Source organism: Zalophus californianus, chromosome 3 (assembly GCF_009762305.2).
Source record: "Zalophus californianus isolate mZalCal1 chromosome 3, mZalCal1.pri.v2, whole genome shotgun sequence".
NCBI classification, from domain to species: Eukaryota; Metazoa; Chordata; class Mammalia; order Carnivora; family Otariidae; genus Zalophus; species Zalophus californianus.
Genome location: NC_045597.1, coordinates 59,538,575 through 59,564,923, shown reverse-complemented (window position 1 = coordinate 59,564,923; position 26,349 = coordinate 59,538,575). Strand labels below are relative to the sequence as shown.

At 39.1% G+C, this 26,349-nt stretch overlaps 1 protein-coding gene across 2 annotated transcripts; it reads left to right on the top strand.

Annotated features, from left to right (window-relative positions):
• The first annotated feature begins 9,193 nt into the window (after window positions 1-9,193).
• On the top strand, window positions 9,194-25,812 carry SPRYD7 (SPRY domain containing 7). 2 transcript variants are annotated; one of them, XM_027590716.2, is made up of 5 exons: window positions 9,197-9,388; window positions 10,162-10,278; window positions 12,547-12,713; window positions 21,311-21,413; window positions 24,927-25,812. In XM_027590716.2, the coding sequence occupies exons 1-5, from the start codon at window positions 9,283-9,285 to the stop codon at window positions 25,022-25,024; spliced, it is 591 nt and encodes a 196-aa protein (XP_027446517.1). In that variant the 5' UTR covers window positions 9,197-9,282; the 3' UTR covers window positions 25,025-25,812. The 2 variants fall into 2 exon arrangements, with proteins under 2 accessions (XP_027446518.1, XP_027446517.1); XM_027590717.2 differs by lacking the exon at window positions 21,311-21,413 and having other exon boundaries at window positions 9,194-9,388.
• Window positions 25,813-26,349: the final 537 nt, after the last annotated feature.

Genomic DNA, 26,349 nt, shown 5'->3' with positions numbered 1-26,349 from the left:
TGACTACCCATATTAATTAAGATTAAACCAACCATGAATATTCTTTGTAGTCAGATAAAATCTTTGTTATCTGATTTATAAAAAGTCCTATGTAATTTTCAATAAAGATGGCAAGACAATTCCATGGGGAAAAAAGGACCCTTTTAACAAGTGGTGCAGGGACATCTGGATGTCTGTGCCAAAAAATGATTTGAACACCTACTTCACATCATACAGGAAAATTAACTTAGAATGTATCGAACATCTAAATGTAGGAGCTGAAAGTATACAACTCTAGAGAAAACATAGGAGTAAATCTCTCTGACCTTGTATTAGATAGTGGTTTCTTAGATATAATACCAAAAGCATGGTGACCGAAGAAAGAAATGGATAAAGTGGACTTTGTCAAAATTAATCTTTGTGCTTCAAAGGACACCATCAAAAATGTGAAAAGACTGGTTGGCTCAGTCTGTGAAATGTGTGACTCTTGATCTCAGGGTTGTGAGTTCGAGTGTGGGTGTAGAGATTACTTAAAAAATGAAATCTTAAAAAAAAAGAATGTGAGGGCTCCTGGGTGGCTCAGTTGGTTAAGCGACTGCCTTCAGCTCAGGTCATGATCCTGGAGTCCCAGGATCGAGTCCCACATCGGGCTCCCTGCTCTGCAGGGAGTCTGCTTCTCCCTCTGACCCTCTTCCCTCTTGTGCTCTCTATCTCTCATTCTCTCTCTCTCAAATAAATAAATAAAATGGTTAAAAAATTTTAAAAAAAAGAATGTGAAAAGACAACCTACAAAATGGGAGAAATTATTTGCAAATTATATAATCTGGCAAGGGACTTGGACCAAGAATATACAAAAACTTTTATAACTCAAGAACAAAAAGATAAATAACCCAGTTTAAATATGGGCAAAGGATCTGAATAGGATTACTCCAAAGAAGATACACAAATTGCCAAAAAACACATGAAAAGAAGCTCAGCATCCTGGGTCATTAAGGAAATGCAAATCAAAACTATAGTGAGATACGATTTCATACCTCACGGGACAGCTAAAATAAAAAGGACAGACGATAATTTGGTGAGGATGTGGTGAAACTGTACATTGCTGGGTTTGTAATTTGATGCAGCCACTTTGCAAAAACAGTTTGGCAGTTATTCAAACGTTTAAACATAGAGTTGCCAGATGATCCAGTAATTCCATTCCTAGGTATATAACCAGGAGAATTTAAACACATGTTCACTAAAGAGCCTGTACACAAATGTTCATAGCAATATTATCCATAACAGTCAAAAAATGGAAATAACCCAAACATCCATCAACTGATGCATGGATAAACAAAATACAGTATATTTATTACAGTGGAAGAGTATTTGACCACAAAAAGGAATGAGGTACCCATACATGCTACCACATGGATGAACTTGGAAAACATCATGCTAAGTAAAAGAAGCTAGACAAAAAGACCACATATTGCATGATTCCATTTATATGAAATGTCCAGAATAGGCAAACGGCTAGAGTCAGAAAGTAAATTAATGATTGCCAGGGGCCAGGGGGCAGCAGAATGGGGAGTGACTAAGGGGTACATGGTTTCTTTTTGAGGTGATGGCAATGCTTGCACAACTCTGTGGATATACTAAAAACCATTGAATTACACACTTTAAAAGGTTGGACTTTGTCATATGTGAATTATAGCTCAATAAAGCTATTACTATTTTTAAGATCCTGTATATAGATTTCCTTTATAAAACAACCTGCCTTAGTACAGTTAATGTAGAAATTTGTTTCTAAGAATTCAGTTTACATACTACTTTCTGGGTTCCAGATGAAGTGTAATTATCATACATGTATTTATTTTAGGAGCTTTATTCATTTGCTGTTCTTACATTTACAGAGTGCTGATGAATTAAGAACATATAAAATGGGATTTTACTATTTCCAAAATTTGGGGAAAATTCAAGTATCTTCCTTTTTCATTTCCCTCCTTTCCAAAGCTTTACATCTCTTTTTACAGAATATTTTAAGTATTTGGCATGAACTGAGATCCACATTAGATATTAGACATGATATATACAAACAGGAAGTTTAAAAGAAAAGATATATAACAATTTTTAAAGCATTTGGTTAAAGCTTTGGAATAGCAGGGCACCTGGATGGCTCAGTTGGTTGAGCATCCAACTCTTGATCTCCGCTCAGGTCTTGACCTTGGCGCGTGAGTTCAGGCCCTGCACTGGGCTCTGCACTGGGTGTGGAGCCTACTTCAAAACAAAAAGAAAAACAAAAGTTAGGAACAGCCAAAATAAGAGGGGAAAACGGTATTTTAATTATGCTCAATTCTTAGCAGTTCCATTTTCCTGCACTGAAGTTCTCTTGGCCATAACATAACCTTGGAGCTAACTCTCATGGTTAGTATTTCAAAATCATTTATTTCACAGTGAGTTTTTTTAAGCAGTTTTCAAATATTCCAGAGCTTTGTAAACTTTTACTGGCAATTTTAAGTAGTCTCACATTCCCTGTGACTCAGCTTCCAGGATCTGCAAAGTTTAGTGGCCTAGCGGTTATTCCCCCAACTGAAATTAGGCCTACCCAAAACCACATCTACATTCATAAACACACATGTTTTAATGCAAGGAAGGAAAACAGTTCCTTCTCAACACAAAAATCAGGGTTCTGACAACCCCTGCGTTTGGGATTTTCATGTATAGGACCACTACTGAAAAAATAGGTTTGAAGAGATCCTAACTATAGGTAAAACCTTATGAAAAGCTTTATAAATATTCCTACACTTGCAAAAATAAGACCATAGACACTATGTGAGGTTGTATGTATCTTAAATTAGTAATGTTAGGTGTATCCTAACTAATAATTCATTTCCCTTTCTTGTTCCTAGAAACATTTTTGGATCTTTCTCACAATTTCAGTGAGATAATTTTGGGGTTTTTTGCAGCTATTACATATAACAAGAAGTATTTTTTTTCTCTGTCTGATCCTCCTGCAAATGTCCAGTGCCTTTTAGTTTCATAATTTGGAGATGGTGACTTCTTGTTCCCAAGCCTTACTGCAGTCCCAAGACACAGAGTCACTTGAATGTTTGAAATGCTTTGAGAAACATTTATTGAAGTATTTGACCCAGCCAACTAAGTGTTTTTGCAACCTCCTTTCCATAACATCAGGTTCTGTATGTAGCTTTATCTTTAACCATAGAAACTTCACACAGAACACTATCATTAGCTCCTTGAAGACAAGTGACTGGTTTAAGTGCCCTCTGTACTACTAGACAAGGAGTGTAGATCCCAGGACTAACTTTACTTATCTTCATCTTCCTTAACTTCTGGGAATGCAAAACCTACCCCAGTAGTGCCCTTTGCCTTCCTTCTTTTCTTTTCTTTTTTTTTTCTTTATCCTCAATATCTCTTTCTTCTAATTATTGCAGCAATTGTACCTAGAACCCAAATTGGTAAGGAAAGGTATGTATAAGTACATTAGGATACCTGCCTTTTGAGTGAGAGAAGCTGAGGTTGGGGAGAAATCACAGACCTCCCCTCAGTTTATGACAGTCTGCTTTACCTTCTCCAGAAGGGAAGCAGATGAAGGTACCGTCCTTCCAGGTTGAAAGTTCTTGGCAAATCACATTTTTTATTCCCTGAGTTCTTATTTATAGAGCACTTGCTATTGGCTTCTTTTTCTTCCTCTTCAATACTAAAAATTGTTCTGTTTTATCTTCTATTATTCTTATTTTTCGTACCTCTATCAAATTCTTTTATTTTACCACATCTTCTCTTTCTTTCCTACTACAGATCTCTGTATTTTCCCAGTATCCAACCTGGCTTAACTGTTTTAGCAACTGAAAGTACTAACTATCCTTTTCTTTGGATCATTTAGAGACACTCTATCTATGAAGGACACACTTACAAAACGTTCAAATGTGTTGCTAACAAAGGGGAGCTGTTGCAGGAGAAAGTTCTCAATGTTATCTTTTGGTTGTTGAATATAGGTAAGATACTTTAGAATTCGGTAAATCCAGACTAAAGGAGTGCAATTTTTTAAATATTTTATTTTATTTTATTTTATTATGTTAGTCACCATACAATACATCATTAGTTTTTGATGTACTGTTCCATGATTCACTGTTTTCTTATAACACCCAGGGCTCCATGCAGTACGTGCCCTCTTTACTACCCATCACCAGGCTAACCCATCCCCCCACCCCCCTCCCCTCTAGAACCCTCAGTTTGTTTCTCGGAGTCCATAGTCTCTCATGGTTCGTCTCTCCCTCCGATTTCCCCCCCTTCATTTTTCCCTTCCTTCTCCTAATGTCCTCCACGCTATTCCTTATGTTCCACAAATAAGTGAAACCATATGATAATTGACTTTCTCTGCTGGACTTATTTCACTTAGCATCGTCTCCTCCAGTCCCATCCATGTTGATGTAAAAGTTGGGTCTTCATCCTTTCTGATGGCTGAGTAATATTCCATCGTATATATGGACCACATCTTCTTTATCCATTCATCTGTTGAAGGGCATCTCGGCTCTTTCCACAGTTTGGCTATTGCAGACATTACTGCTATGAACATTGGGTGCATATGGCCCTTCTTTTCACTATGTCTGTGTCTTTGGGGTAAATACCCAGGAGTGCAATTGCTGGGTCATAGGGTAGCTCTATTTTTAATTTTTGAGGCACCTCCACACTGTTTTCCAAAGTGACTGTACCAACTTGCATTCCCACCAACAGTGTAAGAGGGTTCCCCTTTCTCCACAACCTCTCCAACATCTGTTGTTTCTTGCCTTGTCAATTTTTGCCATTCTAACTGGTGTGAGGTGGTATCTCAGTGTGGTTTTGATTCGAATTTCCCTGATGGCTAATGATGATGAACATTTTTTCATGTGTCTGTTAACCATTTGTATATCTTCTTTGGAGAAGTGTCTGTTCATGTCTTCTGCCCATTTTTTGACTTGATTATTTTTTGGGGGGTGTTGAGTTTGAGAAGTTTGTTATAGATCTTGGAAATCAGCACTTTGTCTGTAGTGTTATTTGCGATATCTTCTCCCATTCTGTGGGTTGCCTCTTTGTTTTGTTGACTGTTTTCTTTGCTATGCCGAAGCTTTTTATCTTGATGAAGTCCCAAAAGTTATTTTTGCTTTTGTTTTACTAGCTTTTGGAGAATCTTGAAAGAAGTTGCTGTGGCCGATGTCAAAGGGGTTATTGCCTATGTTCTCTTCTAAGATTTTGATGGATTCCTGTCTCACATTGAGGTCTTTCATCCATTTTGAGTTCATCTTTGTGTATGGTGTTAGAGGATGGTCGAGTTTCATTCTTCTGCATGTGGCTGTCCAATTTTCCCAGCACCATTTATTGAAGAGACTGTCATTTTTCCATTGCACATTTTTTAAAGGAGTGCAATTAATGCCAATTGAATTTAAATGTCAGCTTCTGAGATGAGGGAAGAGATTGTAAACTACTCTTAATAAATTAAGAATTTATTCTTAAATGTAGCACCCTAGGGAGGCAGTTTGCATAGGGGTTAAGAACAAAGACCCTAGAGGGGCACCTGGGTGGCAGAGTCAGTTAAGCCTCCAACTCTTCCTTTCAGCTCAGGTAGGGATCTCAGGGTCCTGGGATCAAGCCCTGCATCAGGGCTCACGCTCAGTGTGGAATTTGTTCGGATTCTCTCCCCTCTCTTTCTGCCCTTCCCCCACAAGTGTTCACCTTCTCTCTCTCTCTCTCTCTCTCCCCCCCCTAAAATAAATAAATAAATCTTAAAAACAAGACCTTAGAGCCAGACTGCGTGGGTTTGAATGCAGCTTCATCACTTGACCGTGTGAATATTGGCATCTTTCTTTCTTGCTTGCTTGTTTTTTAATTTTTTTTTAATTTAAAAAGAGAAAATGCACGGAAGAAAGCACCAGCAGGGGAAGGAGCAGAGGGAGGGGGAGAGAGAGATTCTCAAGCCAACTCCATGCTGAGCGTGGAACCCAATGTGCGGCTTGACCCCAAGACCCTGAGATCATGACTTGAGTGGAAATCAAGAGTCGGCTGCTTAACCAACTGAGCCACCGAGGCACCCCTTAGGCACCTTTCTTATCTTTTCTTTGCCTCAGCTTCCTCCATTGTATAATGGAGGATACTTTTACCTCATGGGGTTGTTACAAGGATTAAATTAGTTTATAAAAAGCACTTATTATTGCCTAGCAATAGTAAGCACCACATAAATATCAGTTACTATTACTCAAAATTATAATAATGAATAGATCAAGGTCCCAGGAATATTTTTAGTTTTCAGAAGAATGAGTTTTTTTAATGTTTCTGATTTTTGAAAGATCACAAATGGGGTCTGGGTTACCCCAAGAAAAAAGTTTGGCTTAATAACTGATTAATGAATTTTTAAAAAGAAACCATTTTGTGTGACCCAGAGAGAAGTAGGTCTCAGAGTCCATAGTCTCTCATGGTTCGTCTCTCAGTTGTGGGTGGCTCAGTCGTTAAGCGTCTGCCTTCTGCTCAGGTCATGATCCCAGGGTCCTGGGATGTGCCCCGCATCGGGCTCCTCCCTCTCCCACTCCCTCTGCTTGTGTTCCCTCTCCCGCTGCCTCTCCCTCTGTCAAAAAAAAAACTTTAAAAAATAAATAAATAAATAAATAAATAAAAAGAAACCATTTTGTGTGACCCAGTACAGAGTGTAAAGTTCACTAACAGGAGATGTCTGGTTGACTTAAAAACCACTGAAGAAAATCTTGAGCACGATGTTAAACTCAACTCGGAAACACATGCTTTACATTATTGTCCTATCAGTTCTCAAGTTCCTGGCATATGTCGCTGAAGCCGACTTTTTTTTTCAAGTAGTCATTCTCTCTTACTGCTTTTGACTTAGATAAATGACCTTCTAACTAACTATTGGGAAACTTTTTGTAGGCTTTATTTGTGATTGTTATTAAAGTGATAGCTGTGAAAGAGTGTCAAAATATCTTTAGCATTGTGCTTTTCAAAAAGCAAGGATAATTCCTTTGAAAATAATAATGAAAGGATAATAGAATCCCAGATTTAGGAAGGATAAGGTCTGTGAGCTCACGGATGGCAGGATAAGGTCTGTGAGCTCATGGACGTTATTCATCTGCCAAGAGAGAGAAGTCTGTTTTAGGAGCTAACCGGTTTTGCTTGCTTCCTACTGCTGAGTACACTGGAGTTGCTACATTGAGGGCAAAGTGCACTGGGCAGTGGCCCAACAGATTACTCTTCTAGTCAGGAAAGAGTATGGCAGCTCTGCTTCTACAGTAATGGCGAATTCATGCCATCTCATAGTCCAGCTTTTCACTGAAGATGTGAGTTCCTTGAATGGCCTAAATATTTGTTATATATTAAATACAGGTACTGCTTTTAATAATATTTCTGAATAAATATTTTACCTTTTAACAACTGCTATTTTATGTTATTGTCTGTACATGAGTTATGGCAGCTGATAGCCAATATGGAGATTAATGAAACATACAAAAATAAAGAGCAAATCTGCATTTTGAATTGAGGGTACTTTTAAAAGAATTTCAGCATTTATTACAAGAGTTAAATCTTCAGCATTTGAGCAGCAGCATGATCTGGTGAAGCAAATATAGGCTTAGGTGTCCTACCTTGTTTATTTCCTAGTCATTTGAGGCTACACCAGTTATGTAATCCCTCTATTTCTTCATCTATAAAATGGGGACAATATCCACTCTAAAACTTTGAAGGATTCGATTAGATACATATGTCAGAGTGCCCACCTCATGGAATGACAGGAAATTTTGTCTCTCCCACATTCTCTTCAATTTCCCCTTCCCTCCCAGTGGAAAGAGAACCGAACACTAATTAAACTCTCAGAATAAAGGTCGAGGTTTTCAAAAAAAGAAAAATGTCTTGCGTAAAATGATTACCAAGAAAGTACTTTATAGGCAATGAGAGAGTCCACCCTCAGTCTCTTCAATAATCACCTTAGTTATTAATTCTGTGGTAACTAAATAAAGTACAGAACTTGGAGGTTTTCCCTATTGTAATGAAAACACCATTTGTATAGACAGCAAAGGGACCCAGGACCCTGAAAAACTTCTCTTATGGGGGCAAAATCCTCCATTAAGGATATTTGCACTCAGGTCACTAAAAAGTTATGTATAGAAACGCATTATATATTAAGTAGGCATCTTGCGTCCTTTTTCCAGGACCTGAACCCCGGGCGAAGCCTTATTTGGGAATAAATGTTTGAACCAGGTTAATTCTAGAGGTCATTGAAGACCATCTCGGGGCCCCAAGCTGTATTTAAATAAAATCGACCAGGGACAGATGATCTAAGTAGGCAAGATGACAGGTGACCATCCCGTGGGCCTCCTACTTGGAAGCAAAAAGGAGCAAGCGGTAGGAACCTAGGGCTTCCCTTGGGGGGCCAGACATCCTCCTCGCAGCCTCCGGAGTTCCCTTCACTCTCCTTGAAACCCCCAGTCCACTGGGAGGGTGAGCTTGGCAGAGGCCGGTCAAGCATCGCCCTCCCGCCCCGGCACAGTGGTACCCTCCGGAAACAGCCTCCTGAGCGGCCCCAACCGCGCGGCCCCGAGGGCCACGGAATGCGCATCCCTACACCTAAAATGCACCAGGGCCGACTTAGAACCCCGCGTGCACATTCACGGTGAAACCACTTTGAGGAAATTCTTCAGAAACCAGCCACGGTAGGGGGCGGAGGCAAAGTTCTCCCAGCCCTGGGCACGCGATGGTGGGGGACATGTGGAAAATCTTGGGGTCCTTTATCAGCTCCCACACCCCCAGCCTGACTTGCTTCTGTCAATTCATCCCTAAAGGTAAGGTCAAAGCTGGGGGGAACGGTTTTTAAAACTCAGCATTCAACGACTACTGAATGCCCGGAGAGCGCCGACTCCTTGCGTGCTGCTCAACGTGAGGACTCAGACGTGACTCCCCCCGCCGCCAAGGCAAAAAGGACCCCGCGCACTGGGGCATGAGGTCCTCCGCCCGCCCGCCCGGCCGCCCGCCCGGCCGCCCGTCACGCCCTCTGCCCGTCACGCCCTCTGCCCTCGCTCCGCCTCTAGCCTCGCCCCCTTCTGGGCCCGCCCCTCCCCGCGCGCACCGCCTCTGCATCTTCCGTCCGGGGCCGGCTACGCCTCTGCCTGCACTGCGCCCTCCCGGCGTGGGGCGTCGCTGTAGCGGTCTGCGCGCTCCACTCGGACTCTGGCGCTCGGGCGGGGGCGGGAGGCGGAGCCGAGGCTTGGGGGTGGTGTCACCGCGGTCTATAGGCGGCGGGCGGCCGGCGGCGGCGGAGTCGGTGGTCTTGGCGCGATGGCCGCCTCGGTGTTCTGCTGCCTGCGGTGCTGCAGGGACGGCGGGACGGGACACATCCCTCTGAAGGAGATGCCGGCCGTGCAGCTGGACACGCAGCACATGGGTAAGGGCCCTCCCTTCCCCAGACCCAACGGCCCACGCCGGGTGTGGCGCGGCGGGTCGGGGGCAGTGCGGGGACCGGAGGACCACACGCGGCCCTGCCCCTCCGGGCCCGCCCCCCGCTCCTTGCTCTGAGTTGCTGCCCTCGACCCCGTTTCGTCTCGCGGATCTCTTCCAGACGCCAGCCAACTCCACCTCGGCCCTGTTCTGTGTTCAGGGCTACGGAGCCCTGTCTGCTCCTGTCATCGGGAGCTGGTTGTGTGGACCTACCTACCCATTTTCCCCGGAATCTCGGAGCAGCCGCCTCCCGAGGCTCGTCAGCTGTCCCCAGGCGAGGGGAGCGCCTCTGGTGCTCCTCCTACAGCGTTACTACCTAATTGCGTTTCTATTTTTTTTTTTTAAAGATTTTATTTATTTATTCATGAGAGACAGAGGAGGAGAGAGAGAAGCAGGCTCCCAAGGAGCAGGGAGCCCGATGCGGGACTCGATCCCAGGACCCCGGGATCATGACCTGAGCCGAAGGCAGACGCTTAACGACTGAGCCACCCAGGCGCCCCTTAATTGCGTTTCTAAACAAGATTTCTAGCCACAAATGAATATTAGACAAACATTCTCAGGGAAAAAAATAGAGAACTGAGAATTGTTTTTAATTTATCAGCATTTCTATATTTCAGAGTAAATATGGCATCGCTATTTTTTTGACAGAAGTGAAACAAATTAACCTTGACTGTTGGATAAAAAAATAAACTTTACACGGTCTCTGCATTTTTTATTTAGGATCAGATGTTGTCATTGTAAAAAATGGAAGAAGAATATGTGGAACAGGAGGTTGTTTAGCCAGTGCCCCTTTACATCAAAACAAAAGCTACTTTGAATTCAAAATCCAGTCCACAGGTTGGTATAATGGTCTTTTACTATTGAAAGTACTAACTGTAAATATTAAGAGCAATTTTCAATATATGAAAAAGATTAAGGAGGCAATAAAAAAGCACCAGACTTATTTGGAAGAACTTTTTTTTCCCTCCTCTTGTGTGATCCTGGTTAAAGTAGTTAATTTAGTTATTGAGTTATTTTAGGTTCAGTTTTGTTATCTATAAAATGGGATTGCAGGAACTGTCTTTCCTGCTTCACACTAGTTACAATTAGGAATGTGTATTACACTCGATCAGTCAGTGTAAGGCACTAGCATCATGAATGAGTGCTAGATGCTCCATTTCATTTGGCCAAGCATTAAAGGTGTGGATTCTTGCTGTTTTATCTTAAGATAAAATCCGTCTTATGATCCTGAATTTTTTCTCATAAATCTTGTTAAAATACCCAGATTCATTGTCTTCTGAAGCAATTAGCAGATTTAGAATTCTAATGTCTATATTTCTCATTAAAAGAAAATTTTTTTTTCAAATTATTTATTTGACAGAGAGCAACGCATAGAGGGAACACAAGCAGGGGGAGTGGGAGAGGGAGGAACAGGCTTCCCACTGAGCAGGGAGCCCGATGCAGGGCTTGATCCCAGGACCCTGGTATCATGACCTGAGCAGAAGGCAGAGCCTTAACGACTGAGTCACCCAGGCACCCTCTCATTAAAAAATTACAGAGTTTTTTGAATCATACAGCAGTTCTGTTTGAGTATTAGAATAGCAATTAGTTAACTTGTAGCCATTTTGAATGTGGGGAAATATATTTTTTAAAGCTTTGTTATAAAAAAGACTTCTAGTGAAATACAGCATGAGTAATATAAGTATAGGTGTAGAATAGGAAAACTAAAGGGTAGTAAATTAATCATACTCAACAAGCTTGAATGATATAAAACATCCTTCTGGGGCTTGTTTTCTAAATTAATTTAAAATACTGATTTTCTTAAGTATATGAAATAAATATGAAACTGTCCTCCATTTCATTCTTTTACAAGTTAGCTGCAAAATGTCTCTGGTTACTAAAATCTTCTCAAGTACAACCTACCTTTTCTCAAGAGAAGCAAATATTTTCTTGAGCCTTAAATCCAGTACAAATTTTTATGTGGATTTTCTGTAAAGGATGGCATCCTCAGTGACATCTCTAGAATAAATACATTGTTGGAGTTTGTAAATTGATCTCTCAGTGAAAACCTGAGGCAGTTATGCCAAAGTGTATCAGCATGCACAGTTCTTTAGGAGTAAAGAGACTCTATATCCCTGTCTAGAACTGTTGTCCCATGAAATTAGTATTATCACCTTCTGTCACTCTTAAATTTTCCCACTCTGGAGGATAACTTATATAGTAAGATTATTTAGGAAGCCCAGACATGCAACTTTTTGATAGTTTTGCTCAATTCAGAAAAATTGATTGGCAACATGATTTTCAAACCTTCTTCCATTTATAGATTTTCTCCTAACTGATTTTGATAAAAACTGAAAAGGAAACAGTTTGAAACAAAATCCAGAGCTCTAGGTATTCTGTTTGGCTGGTTAAGAGGAGAGCTGCTTGCTTAAAATCAGCTTAGACCAAAAGGTTTTAAACTCACTGATTTAAGGTACGGGTAAGAAAATCATTTTATCCTTCATCATTAATTTTCTCCTCTTCATGGTATTGACCAGGTCTGTGTCATTTGTCACGCATTATAGATGCAGAAACTAGAGACTAATTTCCCACTTCTCTGAGCTAGTGCTTGACTAGAACCCTAGGCCATTTAAATTAATTGTGTAGCTTTTTCAAAATGTCTTTTAGAGAGTAGTGATCATAATAGCTAACATCTTTTAAAAAATACTCCACTTTACTTAACCAATTTTGGGGGGAATACTTACACTGTTCCAAGTATTTACTTGGTTACCTTGCTATATCTTTTAATAACTCTTTGAGGTAAGTACTGTTAGAATCCCAAATTCACAGGTAAGGAAGCAGAGGCAGATTAAATACCTTGCCCCAGATGACCTAGTTAAGCCAAAGGTTGAATCTGGACAGTACAGCTTCAGGACCCATTCTTACCTCCTATGTTGTACTCCATCTGTAGAGAACATAGGGTAAGTTTGCAAACTACTTTTAAAAGATTTGTTTTTTAAAAAATTAATAAAAAATAGTGATAGTACGCTACTTCTTTTAAAAACAACTTACACTCTTAAAAACAACCCCTTATTTCATGTTTGTTTTTCTTCAGATCTTGGGGGCATTTAAACTATTATTTTTTAGGAATATGGGGTATTGGCGTTGCAACTCAAAAAGTTAACTTGAATCAGATTCCTCTTGGCCGAGATGTGCACAGCCTGGTGATGAGGAATGATGGAGCCCTCTACCACAACAACGAGGAGAAAAATAGGCTGCCAGCAAACAGTCTTCCGCAGGAGGGAGATGTGGTGGTAAGTTTTCCTGTGGAATTGTTTTCCACTGTAAATTATTAAAGTTGAACTGCTTTTAGTGTATATAGTTTTGCCTGGGAGTTTGTGGTTTCAATTCTGAAGCACCGGGATTGGATCCAATTGAGGCGGTACATATTCCAAAGAGGGCACTTGGTGTAGATACTGCTGCCTTACCAAACTGCTCTCCTTTCTAGAGCTGTCTGCCCTGGCCAGGAAAATCCTCATGAGCCCTTATGTCCATTCAGGAGAATTAATGACAGGTTGGCTGCGTATCAACATCTCCTGCTTCTCTCACATCAGAGAAATCTTGGCCCACAATTTTAAAAGTTTGCTGACATTCATATTAGAAAATATTAGGTATTTTTGCAACTAGTGATCTCGTAGAGAAAATTTTGACATTTATTGCAGGCATACCTTGGACATACTGTGGGTTTGGTTCCAGACCACTGCAATAAAGCAAATATTGCAATAAAGCAAGTCAAATGATGTTTTTGGTTTCCCAGTGAATATATATGTTTACACTACACTGTAGTCTTTTAAGTGTACAATAGCATTATGTTTAAAAAAATGGATGTACCTTAATTTAAAAATATTTTATTGCTAAAAAATACTAACCATCATCTGAACTTTTAGTGAGTCAAAATCTTTTTGTTGGTGGAGGGTCTTGCCTCAATGTTGATGGCTCCTGACTTGATCAGGGTGGTGGTTGCTGAAGGTTAGGGTGGCCATCATAATTTCTTAAAGGAAGACAACAGTGCATTTTGCTGGAAAGATTGACCCTTCTTTTCATTAACAATTTCTCTATGGCATGTGATGCTGTTTGATAGCATTTTGCCCAAAGTAGAACTTCTTTCAAAGTTAGTTTCAATTCTGTCAAACCCTGCTGCTGCCTCATCAACTAAGTTTATATAATATTTTAAATCCTTTGTTGTCATTTCAACAGTCTTCACAGCATCTTCACCAGGAGTAGGCTCCATCTCAAGAAACCACTTTCTTTGCTCTTCCACAAGAAGCAACTCTTCATCCACTTAAGTTTTATCACGAGATCGCAGAAATTTAGCCACATCTTCAGGCTCCACTTCTAATTCTAGTTCTCTTGCTGTTTCTACCACCTCCACAGTTCATTCCTCTACTGAAGTCTTGAAACCCTCAAAGTCATTCGTGCGGATTGGAATCAACTTCTTCCAAACTTCTGTTAATGTTATTTTGACGACTTCTCATGAATCATGAATGTTCTTTTTTTTTCTTAAGTAGGCTCCAGGCCCAGCATGGAGCCCAACATGGGGCTTGAACTCATGACCCTGAGATCAAGACCTGAGCTGAGACCAAGAGTCATTGCTTAACTGACTGAGCCACCCAGGCACCCTAAATCATGAATGTTCTTAAGGGCATCTAGAATGGTGAATCCTCTTCAGAAGGTTTTCAGTTTACTTTGCTGAGATCCTTCAGAAGAATCACTATCTATGGCAGCTATAGCCTTACGAAATGTATGTCTTAAGTAATAAGACTTGAAAATTGAAATTACTCCTTGATCCTTGGGCTACAGAATGGATGCTATGTTAGCAGGCATGAAAACAGCATTAATCTCGTTTATCTCCATCAGAGATTTTGGGTGAACAGATAGATACATTTGTCAGTGAGCAGTGATATTTTGAAAGGAGTCTTTTTTTTGGAGCAGTAGGTCTCAACTGTGAGCTTAAAATATTCAGTAAACCATGTTATAAACAGATGTGCTGTTATCCAGGCTTTATTGTTCCATTTATAGAGCACACAGAGTAGATTTAACATCATTCTTAAGGGCCCTAGGATTTTTGGAATGGTCGCTGAGCATTGGCTTCAACTTAAAGTCACCAGCTGCATAGCCCCTAATAAGAGAATCAGCCTGTCCTTTGAAGCCAGGCATTGACTTCTCCTGTCTAGCTCTGAAAATCCTAGATGGCATCTTCTTCCAGTATAAGGCTGTTTCATCTACACTGAAAATCTGTTGTTCAGTGTAGCCACCTTCACTTGGCTAGATCTCCTGGATAACTTGCTGCTTCACCTTGCACTTTTGTTACAGAAATGGCCTCTTTCCTTAAACATCATGAACCAACTTCTGCTAGCTTCCGGCTTTTCTCCTGCAGCTTCCTCACCTCTCTCAGCCGTCACAGAATTGAAAAGAGTCACGGCCTTGTCCTGGATTAGGCTTTGGGTTAAGAGAATATTATGGCTGATTTGATCTTCTAAGCAGACCACCAAAATTTCTCCGTATCAGCAATAAGTCTGTTTTGCTTTCTTATTATTTGTGTGTTCACTGGAGTAACACTTAATTTTCTTCAAGAAGTTTTCCTTTGTATTCACAACTCAGCTAATTGGTGCAAGAGGCCTAGCTGTTGTGGCTTTCTACATGCCTTCCTCACTGAGCTTAATCATTTCTGACTTTTCATTTAAAGTGAGAGACATGTGACTTCCTTTTACTTGAACTCTTAGAGGCCATTGTAGGGTTATTAATTGGCCCAATTTCAGTATTCAGTAAGGGAATAAGGAGGCCGGGGGGGGGTGGGGAGACAGGAACACCTAGTCAGTGGAGCAGTTAAAACCCCCACATTTATTGATCAAGTTAATGGTCTTATATGGGCATGGTTTGGCACCCCAAAGTAATCGCAATAGTAACATCAAAGATCACTGAACACAGATCACCTTAACAAATAAAATAATGAAAAAGTTTGAAATATTGTAAGAACTACCAAAATGTGACCCAGAGACTTTTAGTGAGCAAACACTGTTGGAAAAATGGTACCAATAGACTTGCTCAACACATGGTTGCCACAAACCTTCAATTTGTAAAAAATGCAGTGTCTGCGAAGTGCAATAAAACAAGGTATGCCTGTATTTAATTTGTTATGAATGTCTCTTAAAGAATTACAGCATTTTCTTAGGAGTGTTGGTCCTCATTAAACTTGATCTTTTTAAACTTCTTCACTTAGAGAACTCTTCAAAGAACTGGACTCAAAATCCTAAGGTTTGATTGGAGAGAAGTTTTTTGGAAAGCAGGGGATAAAAAGAGTTACATATCTTAAGACTTCTCTATTTTTATTCCCAACTAATATATTTAAGTCTTTACCAAAGCCACCCTGTTGAAAATACAATCCAAAGATACCTTTCTGCTTTCCCAGTTACTTCTTAAATGGGACTATCCAAGGAACTTATACCCTGGGTTCAGGCTATTAGCTATTGATTGAGAACAGAGTCCTAGGATCTCCTTCAGCAAAGATGCCCTTATACATAGAACCTTGTGTTCCTGGCTCTGGTACCAAGTTGAAAGGAATCTACATAATGAGGGAAAGTTTCTAATAAGATGACACAGAGTAAATCCAGGTTATTGAACTGAAGAAAGATACAGTATTTTGATGAAAAGGAGGAGAAATGTGAAAAATAAGATTTTTAACTGTGGTCTGATCTTTCATTTTTCTTAAAGGTTTATTTATTTATTTTAGGGAGAGAGTGGTGGTTATTTAGAGGGAGGGAGAGGGAGGGAGAGACTCTCAAGCAGACTCCCTGCTGAGCACAGTACCCGATGCAGGGCTCAGTCCATGACCCTGAGATCATGACCTGAGCCAAAAATCAAGAGTCGGACGCTTAACCAGCCAAGCCACCCAGGTGCCCCTGATCTTTCTTTTCTTTTCTGCAATTTAAAAAATATGAAGAACATTTTGTTTTGTTTAGAGAGGGAGAGAGAGAGAGAGAGGCAGAGGGACAGGGAGAGAGAATCTTAAGCAGGCTCCACACCCAGCATGGAGTCCGACACAGGGCTCAGATGTCACGACCCTGAGATCATGACCTGAGCCAAAATCAAGAGTCGGACGCTTACCCGACTGAGCCACCCAGGCTCCCCTAGTTTTTAAATAGGTAAATTGTTGAGAGAGTTTTAGGCAAAAAGAAAAGGAAAAGAAAGTGTTTGAGGAGACAAAAGGCATAAACCATTTTTAAAATCTGCTTTTCCCTGTTCTTTTTGAATAGTTGGTTTTGTATTTGTAGATCATTGCCAGATGTCCATAATATGGAACACCCTTATACAAACGGATATTTCTTGAAAGAGAATTTTGAAGTTAAGTCGATGCTATCATCCTGTTTACAGTAAGATGAAATTCAAACATAAGCAAGGATAATCAGTAACAAATGTTTCTCTTTGTTGATGTGTTGAACTTCTACTGTGTGTTATTCTTGCCTTCCTAGCTCATTCATTGAAATAACTGATCCCACAAATTGACAGTCATTTTTAGTCTATAAGCTTTATTAAATTAAACTTTAAGTTTTCATATCCATTCTGATAAAAGGAGGACTTTAGAAAGGTGAAATATATGCAGAATCAAGAAAAGTAAAACATTACCCTACCATATTACCTTTATATTCCTAGGTCAGACATTTGAGAACAAATTTCACCAAATTGCTGACGGTGGCATAGGAAAAGTAGAATGGATTTAAGACAGGAAAAAACATTCTCACATGTGCAGAATTTCAGTTATATACCATTCCCTGAGGAGAAATCAAGAAAAGTAAGCTTTCAACATCTGACCAAATGATTATATTCATACAATAATCCTACAGTACCCACAGGGCCTACTATAGCACTAGGAAGGCATACCTGGCTTATTTTTTCCTTTTACATACAGTTTTGAGAAGTGGAAATTATAGTCTAAAATTGCATTTTTCAGTTTAATTTCAGAGAAGTTTTATAAACATTCTATGTTATAATATAATAATAGCAAACACTTCTCTAGCATTTATTATGGGCCAGGCACTGTTTTAAATGCCTGCCAGGGATTAAATTGTTTAATCCTCATAATGACTCTATAAAATAGTATTATTATTACCATTTCATAAATTAGGAGAAGTTAAGTAACTTCTTTTATGAAGGAATCCCGGAGTATAATACAGGCAGCTTAATTACAGAGTCTGTTCACTGAACATGCAAGCAATTATTGATAAATGCTTTAAACATGTCAGATTTTTTGGTATCATTATGGTGGAATGACACCTAGTGTCTGGATCATATAAAAGGACAGATTAAGTTAGAAATACTTGAACTAAACTTTGCTAATAGGAGTTGGGGGTTCTTACATCCTTTCTCACTTCTTTCTTCAGCGTTGGGATTTTGCCATGATGCTGCAGGTTTGGCTTTTAATACCTGCTTGCTTACAGTAGGTTATGCTGCCACCAGGTGGTGAAGGGTGACTGGATTACAGAGCACTGCGCTGAACTAGATATCCCGTAAGGTGTTCCTATAAAGAGAGGACGCATTGTTTTTGTGTAATTTTGTTTTTTAAATGAAAAAAGTCTTCTTCATTACAAAAACTAATCCCAGCCATCAGTTAGCTTCATTATTATATTAAAATACATAAACTGAAATGAAACAGTCTCTCTCAATATTTCTTAATTAACAAATTATTCTTTAACCCTGGCTTTGCTAAGATTTGAGGAGATTTTTTAAAAAGATTTACTTATTTATTTTAGAGAGAGAGCCAGACTCCCTGCTTAGTGCAGAGCTTGACCCATGAGATCATGACCTGAGCTGAAATCAAGAGGCTTAACTGCCTGAGCCACCCAGGTGCCCCAAGAGAATCTTATAGCACTTAACACACTGACTCATCTGGGCCTTTGTTGTTTTAAGGAGAAAGTGAAGGAGTTAAGACTAGATCATCTGTAAGATCTTTTTCTACCTCTAAAAGTTTTTTTTTTCTTTCTTTTTTCAAAGATTTTATTATTTACCAGAGAGAGAGAGAGAGCACGAGAGTATAAGCTGGCGGGGGGAGGGGGGGCAGGCAAAGGGAGAAGCAGGCTTCCTGCTGAGCAGGGAACCCAATGCGGGACTCAATCCCAGGACCCTGGGATCATGACCTGAGCCGAAGGCAGATGCTTAACCAACGGAGCCACCCAGGTGTCCCAATCTACCTCTAAAAGTTTTTTAAGTTGATATAATATATCCACAGTCAGAAATCCTTGGAGTGGTCTTCTTGGTCTGTGATGATTTTGCTGTTCAAAGATCTCTGCTGTCTATTCTTAATTCTTCAAATTAAGAAATTTCTGCCCGCAGTTAGTAATTATTGTATAAAGTTTTAAAGAGAGGTAGTATGGCAGGGCAAGTAGAGTAAGTTTTCTGAAGCCATACTGCATGAATTTAAATCCCAGCTCTGTCACTTCCTAGTTCTGTAACCCTATATAAATTATTTAATCTTTTTGTGCCTTAACTACTTCATCTGTACAATGGGGCTAATAGTAATAATAATAATACCCATCTTGTTGTGAGGACTTAGAATAGTGCTTGGTACATTATACAGGCTTTCGAAGTATTCTCCAGCATTTTAGTAATAATAACTGTTTATTATTAGTTTTGACTCTTGCACCGTCAATAATGTTCAGAGAAACAGATTAACCCATTTTTTTTTTTTTTTTTTTTTTTTAAATGTTACAGGAGAATATTTATTGACATGAAGAGGTGTTTAGGGCAAACTGATATGTGAGCCAGGTAGTCAAACAACATACAGTAATGATTCCATTTTTGTAAAAAATATATAGGCATATATAGCAAAAAAAAAAAAAAAGGCTTGCAAGGATGGACACTAAACTGATAACAGCTTGTCCCAGGGAAGGGAGGAAAAGGGTGTTTACTTTGTTGACCTGTATTTCTTTTTCTCCCCATACATCACATCCTTTACTTTTGTCATACCAAAATGTCAACCTATTTCAGCTCTTCATTTTGATTAAAGCAAATCCGTTGGAAAAAAAAATGGGGGTTTTTCAGAAGCAGAGATGATTTCCAAGTTGCCACGGAGGCAGCGAGTCTGTTCTCTGGACACACGGGCAGGAACCTTCACGGGTACAGGCAGCTGGGTTCGCGGGAGACCGGTGCTTCCCGGGTCCTCACTCTGGGCCCCCAAGCCCTAGAGCCCAGCAAGTCACCGCCAGGCCGTGCTACTCCTGCTGAGTCACCATTCTCATCATCTTCAGAGCCATGTCCCCTTGGTCAGAAGGAACCATGTGCCCGGCTCTGAGGATCCAGTAGAAAGCCAGGTTCTTGTAGGACTTGACGAAAGCAGACGTTTCTGAAGACTTCGGGTCACTGTACAAGGCCTTCCACTTCAGCTGATTGAATTTGGGCAGCTCTGCCCACTTCAGTTTCCGCACCCAGGCCTCCTGACCTATGGTGTCCACGATGAGATCGAGTTGTCCATTATAAATGGTCACATTGACCCCTGCTTCCAGCAGCTCATCCACAATGCTGATGACCGGCTTCATGAAGTCCCCCTCCATGTTCTGGAAGACACTGGCAGACTGGCCACCCAGAAATCCAGGCCCGGAGCCAGTCTCCTGAAGGCTAATGGCCAAGCAAACAGGGAGCCTCACAAAATACTCGTTAGGCCGGTCCTCTCAGGGAACAATCTCTGCATTGGGGCAGGTGTTAGTTTTCCTCCTTTGCTAAGTAACACCAGGGCCACAAGTGGGGCTACCCTAGTCCAGATTAACCCATTTTTATTCCACTTTTTTTTTTACTCTTTTGAGCAATTTTTCTGTTTTCAACTTGATACTAGCTACCAATTACATTCCATTGTAAACACTAGCTTGATAATACATCTGACATATTTGAAAGCAAGGTAAAGAGATGGAAATGTATTTCTTTTCAGAAATAAGTTCTATAAAGACACTTCACAACTTGAGAACAGTGACGGGTAGTAAGCCCTAATGCTGAAAACCTCATTGTTTTTCCCCGAGAGAGAGCAATATTTTCTGTATGACTTTTAAAGGTCTCTCTGGGAGTGCCTGGGTGGCACAGTCAGTTAAGCATCCGACTCTTGGTTTCGGCTCAGGTCATGATCTCAGGGTCGTGAGATCAAGCCCTGCCTCAAGCCCTGCATTGGGCTTTATGCTCATCGGGGAGTCTGCTTCTCTCTCTCTCTCTCTCTCTCTCTCTCTCTCTCTCTCTCTCTCTCCCCCTCTCCCCCTCCTCCCCATCTCCCCCCAGTGCACTCTCTCTCTCTCAAATAAATTTAAAAAAATAAAGGTCTCTCTGTACATGGCAGGCAGTACTTATATCATCTTAATACTCACAATACAGGGGCGCCGGGGTGGCTCAGTCGTTAAGCGCCTGCCTTTGGCTCAGGTCATGGTCCCAGGGTCCTGGGATCGAGCCCCACATCGGGCTCCCTGCTCAGCGGGAAGCCTGCTTCTCCCTCCCCCACTCCCCCTGCTTGTGTTCCTTCTCTTGCTGTGTCTTTCTCTGTCAAGTAAGTAAGATCCTTAAAAAAAAAATATTCACAATATAAAATTCAGATTATCTGAATATAATGCTAGGCATCAAACTGTTCTCATTTGTTTTACCTCTAATGTGAACTCTTGGAACTTCACCTGACTTTTCCCCCACGTAATCACCACTAATTTTTTTTTTTTTTTTTAGCTCAGTTCAAGCAGAACTCCACCAAATTGTAAACCCTTAATGAAAGCTATTGTGACACAATTATAATTAAGTTTTTTCCATGCTTCCCAGTGGGTGCTCTCTGACTATTTAGGCTCTTTATGGAACATTTATATTTTTACTTTTTAATATTTTCTTTCCTTCCTAGGGTATTACATATGACCATGTAGAATTAAATGTATATTTGAATGGAAAAAATATGCATTGTCCAGCATCAGGTATACGAGGGACAGTGTATCCAGTTGTTTATGGTAAGCTAAAATATTTCTAAATATTATTATCATTATATGTTAACTTTTACTTAACATTTTCATTAACTTTCTAACTATATCATTCAAAAATCTGGACAAGTTAATAAGGACCTCTTTTGTATGAAACGTAGTTAGTAGGATATCAGAATTCCACTTTGCAGGACTAAGGAAGTTTTTTATTCCCCATGTATTAAAAATTTTTTTTACAAATACAACGATTAGGGGCACCTGGGTGGCTCATTCATTAAGCGTCTGCCTTCGGCTCAGGTCATGATCCCAGGGTCCTGGGATCGAGCCCCACATCGGGCTCCCTGCTCAGCGGGAAGCCTGCTTCTCCCTCCCCCACTCCCCCTGCTTGTGTTCCCTCTCTCGCTGTGTCTCTCTCTGTCAAATCTTTAAAAAAAAACAAATACAACGATTATACTTAAAAATACTCCCTTTTTAAATTATGTAATCTTACATTCTAGAAAGTTCCGAAGAGCTTTGCTGAGTTTACAGAGTTCTTTCTGCCAGTTATTAGGGAGATTTAGGTGACCAGGAAATGTAATTAAAGAATATTTTGGAGCCAGGGATGGGAATTTTATATAGACTGAGCATTAGTTACCTTTATAAAGTTACCTAAGTGTTAAAACTCGTCTGAGAGAAATTGTGACTTAGAATAGTTTCATGTTGATTGTTTTGCTTTTGATGGTTATGTATATGTATGTACTATGATTTCTGTACAAGTGTGTCCTCCCAAGAATTGGGTTATTTAAGAGATGACTCTATACCATTTAATTACGGTAATTTTTAAATAAGTCAATCAGAGAAAGACATGTATCATATGACCTCACTGATAGGAGGAATTCTTAATCTCAGGAAACAAACTGAGGGTTGCTGGAGTGGTGGGGGGTGGGAGGGATGGGGTGGCTGGGTGATAGACATTGGGTAGGGTATGTGCTATGGTGAGCGCTGTGAATTGTGCAAGACTGTTGAATCACAGATCTGTACTTCTGAAACAAATAATGCAACATATGTTAAGAAAAAAGAAAAAGAAGAAGATAGCAGGAGGGGAAGAATGAAGGGGAGTAAGTCAGAGGGGGAGACGAACCATGAGAGACAATGGACTCGGAAAAACAAACTGAGGGTTCTAGAGGGGAGGAGGGTAGGGGGATGGGTTAGCCTGGTGATGGGTATTAAAGAGGGCACATTCTGCGTGGAGCACTGGGTGTTATGCACAAACAATGAATCATGGAACACTACATCAAAAACTAATGTAATATATGGTGATTAACATAACAATAAAAAATTTAAAAAAATAAATTAATTACGGTAATTTTTATTATAGAAAAATCCAAACATGTATAGAAGTAAAGAGAATGGTATAGTGATCCCTCATGTACCCATCACCCAGCTTCAAACAATTATCAGCTTGGAGCCATTTGGGTTTCATCTACCCCCTAATGCTAATACTTCTGTTTTTCACCTTCCCTCCTTGGATTATTTTGAAGCAAATGCCAGATATTATATCATTTTATTCATAAATATTGCATATGTATCTCTAAAAAATAAGGCATCTCTTTATAAAAAATAACAAACATAAGCACAGTGTCTTTATCCCTCTAGTCTGCTTTATTTTTTATGTTACAAGTTAAAACAACAGCTGTATTATTTTTCTGCCTATGGTTTTAGTAATCTAAAAATATTTTCTCATTTAATTACTTTTAAGTTCTTAGATTTGAGCCATTATAAGAACTAATTATTAATTTTTATAGTAATTTACTAGAAAGGTAGCAGTTTTAGTGATGATCAGAAAAGTATACAAATAACAAATATATTTAATAATATGATAACAGTTAAGGGTTATGCTCTACTTTTTAGTTGTTTTCATTAGTCTTTTCTCCCCAAAATTATTTTTCAGTGATTTTACCTTCTCTGTCTTTGCATATAAAAGTGTATTTTTAAGTTTGATTTTGGTTAGTTTCTTTGCCATATTGGGTAAAGCAATTCCTTTATCTACTTAAATGGAAAGTAGCTTAATACTCTAAATAATTTAGTCTGAGAAATGAAATAAATATCAAATACAAATGAGTGTAGCAAATACATTTTATTCCAAATTGTTTCTTTGATTTAGCATAATTTTTAATGTAGTAAAGTTATAGATAGTAAGTTAAAGTATATTTCATAAATTGACATTGATAAGTCAGTTAAATTAAGCCAAGTATTTTAATGGTCTGATAATATCAGAGATAAAAATTAAACTTAAGGGATGCCTGGCTGGCTTAGTCAGTAGAGCATCTGACTCTTTATCTAGGGGTGGTGAGTTCGAGCCCTATGTTGGTTGTAGAGATTATTAATACATACATACATACATAAAAATAAAACTTAAATTCCTTTACCTTTTGTCCTCCATCCCATCCCTAATCCTAGATCCAACCAGTCATTCATTTTGTCAGTTCTTACACTCAAACTATGGAGAGAGAAAGCCATATCACACTGAAGAAAAGTGTCATTATAAAGTTACGCCATGCAGCCTAAGCTCTCACATTTGTGGCAGTTCTTTTACGTTTCTGCACGTCCCAGACCTTCACCATACTCCTGGAATTCCCTCCCCATTCTCCACAGATGACCTTACCTTCTACTTCATAAAGAAACGGGCTGTCAGTAGTGAACTCCACCTTCCCAGCCCTGCCCTCCTGACGTTTTTCTCAATCAAATCCAATCTTGCCTTCTTTCTGTCCCATCCTAGACGAAGAGGTATCCTTCATGTTAAAAACAAAACAAAAAAAAAAGTATAGTCTAGATTTCAAACTCCCCAACTCTGGGACTTGACTTTGTCAGTTCTTTCACTCATATCTCACATAAGGAGCCTCTCTCATCAATGCCTGTAAACATTCTGAGTCATCCTTATCCCAAAAAACCCTTCCTAAACTCGTAGCACTCACTAGCCCTATGTTTACCCTTCTTTATCTAGCTGTAGTACTAATAGTCTTTGTTTGGATATATGTATTTATTTATTTTTGATAAATGCTGGTAAAAAGATGTAGAAGCTGAATAAGGTCTACAGTCTAGTTAACAGTACTTGATCGATGTCAGTTTTCTGGTTTTGATATTGTACTTTGGTTATGTAAGATGTTACCACTAGGGGAAGCTGTATGAAGAGTACAGACAACTCTTACTATTTGTGCAACCTTTTCTGAATCTATAATTTTTTCAAATCAATTTTTAAAAAGTAACACATCTTAATGTATAAAATTGAGAAAATACAGGGAAGCAAATAAGGAAAAAATTCAAAGCACTCATTCACACTAATTATTAGTAATATTTTGATGTATATCCTTTCAGTGTTTTTAATTTTATTTTTCATTGTGGTTATTTTACCCAATAGGATTATGTTTTGTAACCTGGGCAGCAGATGTATTTATTCTTTTTGCCTTTTAATATTATGGTATTATGAAAACAGTCTTTTATAATTATGTATTCTTGTGAATTAAGGTGTTAGCTTCTAATTTCTTTTTCTTTTTCTGTCTCTAGTTGATGACAGTGCAATTTTGGATTGCCAGTTCAGTGAATTTTATCATACTCCTCCACCTGGTTTTGAAAAAATATTATTTGAACAGCAGATCTTCTGAATGTATTTGTTTTCAAAACTTGTGTTTCTGTACTTTTAAAAGTGTTTACCATTTAATAAAGCTTTACCTGACTTGTAGATGAAAATATATTCTTAAAAATATGCTTGTTAATGTTGTTTAAGGAACCAGTGTTTTCAAGATACCATCTGGAAGTTGTGATTTAAAATACTTTCTGTTTTGTGAGATGAAATCAGCATTTGGGGCAGTTTATTTAATTCTTATTTAAATAAATATAACTATGGGTTTGATTAACAGTATTAAGGGGAAATGTATATATATATTTAAAAGGGAATCTTACATAAAATATTTGTTTTTATAATAGAGATGTAGAGTTGGGTGGGTTTTTCTCGTTTTGAAATTTAGACCTCATTAACTATTTTAAGTCTGCAGTCTAATTTGCGTCTGAGTGTTCTTTTTTATATAGAGTATAACAAAGTGATAGAAAATATATTATTGGCAACTTCTTTTTTGGTGATTTATTTACTGTAAAATGTACCACTTTTCTTAAACGTTAAATTGCTTACTTTGTATGTCATTGCTTTTAAGTTGCTTTGTGAAAGGAGGTAAATGTTTTAGTAACTGTCACAGCTTTTTTGTTGAAGACCATCATGCTGTGTTACTTCAATACCAGAGTAAGTAGTGGTTGATTGGTGATGTAGTATACACTGGCAGACATTTAGAATAGTATGATGCTTTAAACTTAAATGTAAATGAGATTATTCTTTTAAGAACTTTTATTTAAATGTGAGTTTTTTTGTAAGGAATAATAAAATAATAGTAATTAAGGAGTATTTAGTACTGTATTAAATACATGTTCTTCCTGTTTTGTTAACTATACATTAAATTCACTTCATCCTTGATTATTTCAGAAGTTCAGAGATAAGTGAATCCGTGACCCTGAGCCTCTGCTAAGTCTTCAGTAAAGATTCCTTCAATACCCTACTGACCTGAACTAAACACTGTACACACTCTGGTACAATCTCCTTTTCTAGTGAGCCGAGGACATGTACCTTTCACTCCTTTGTCAACAAGGAGCAGTATGTTGTACTAGCAAACCATGGGCGTTAGAATCAGAAATCTGAATTGTAATTTTGCAATCTAATCCCATTACCTCCTCAGCTGAGTTCCTTAGCTTCCCTGAGCTCAGGTTCCCCATTTATAAAAGGGATACTCATACTTGCTTGATAAGATTCTGTATTAGTTAAATAAGGTAATATATGTAAAACACCTGAATCACCGTAGGCACTTAATAAATGTAGCTTCCTTGTTGACTCTTAAGCAGTGGTTTTCATAGTGTCCTCAAACCAGCAGCCTCAGGAATTTGT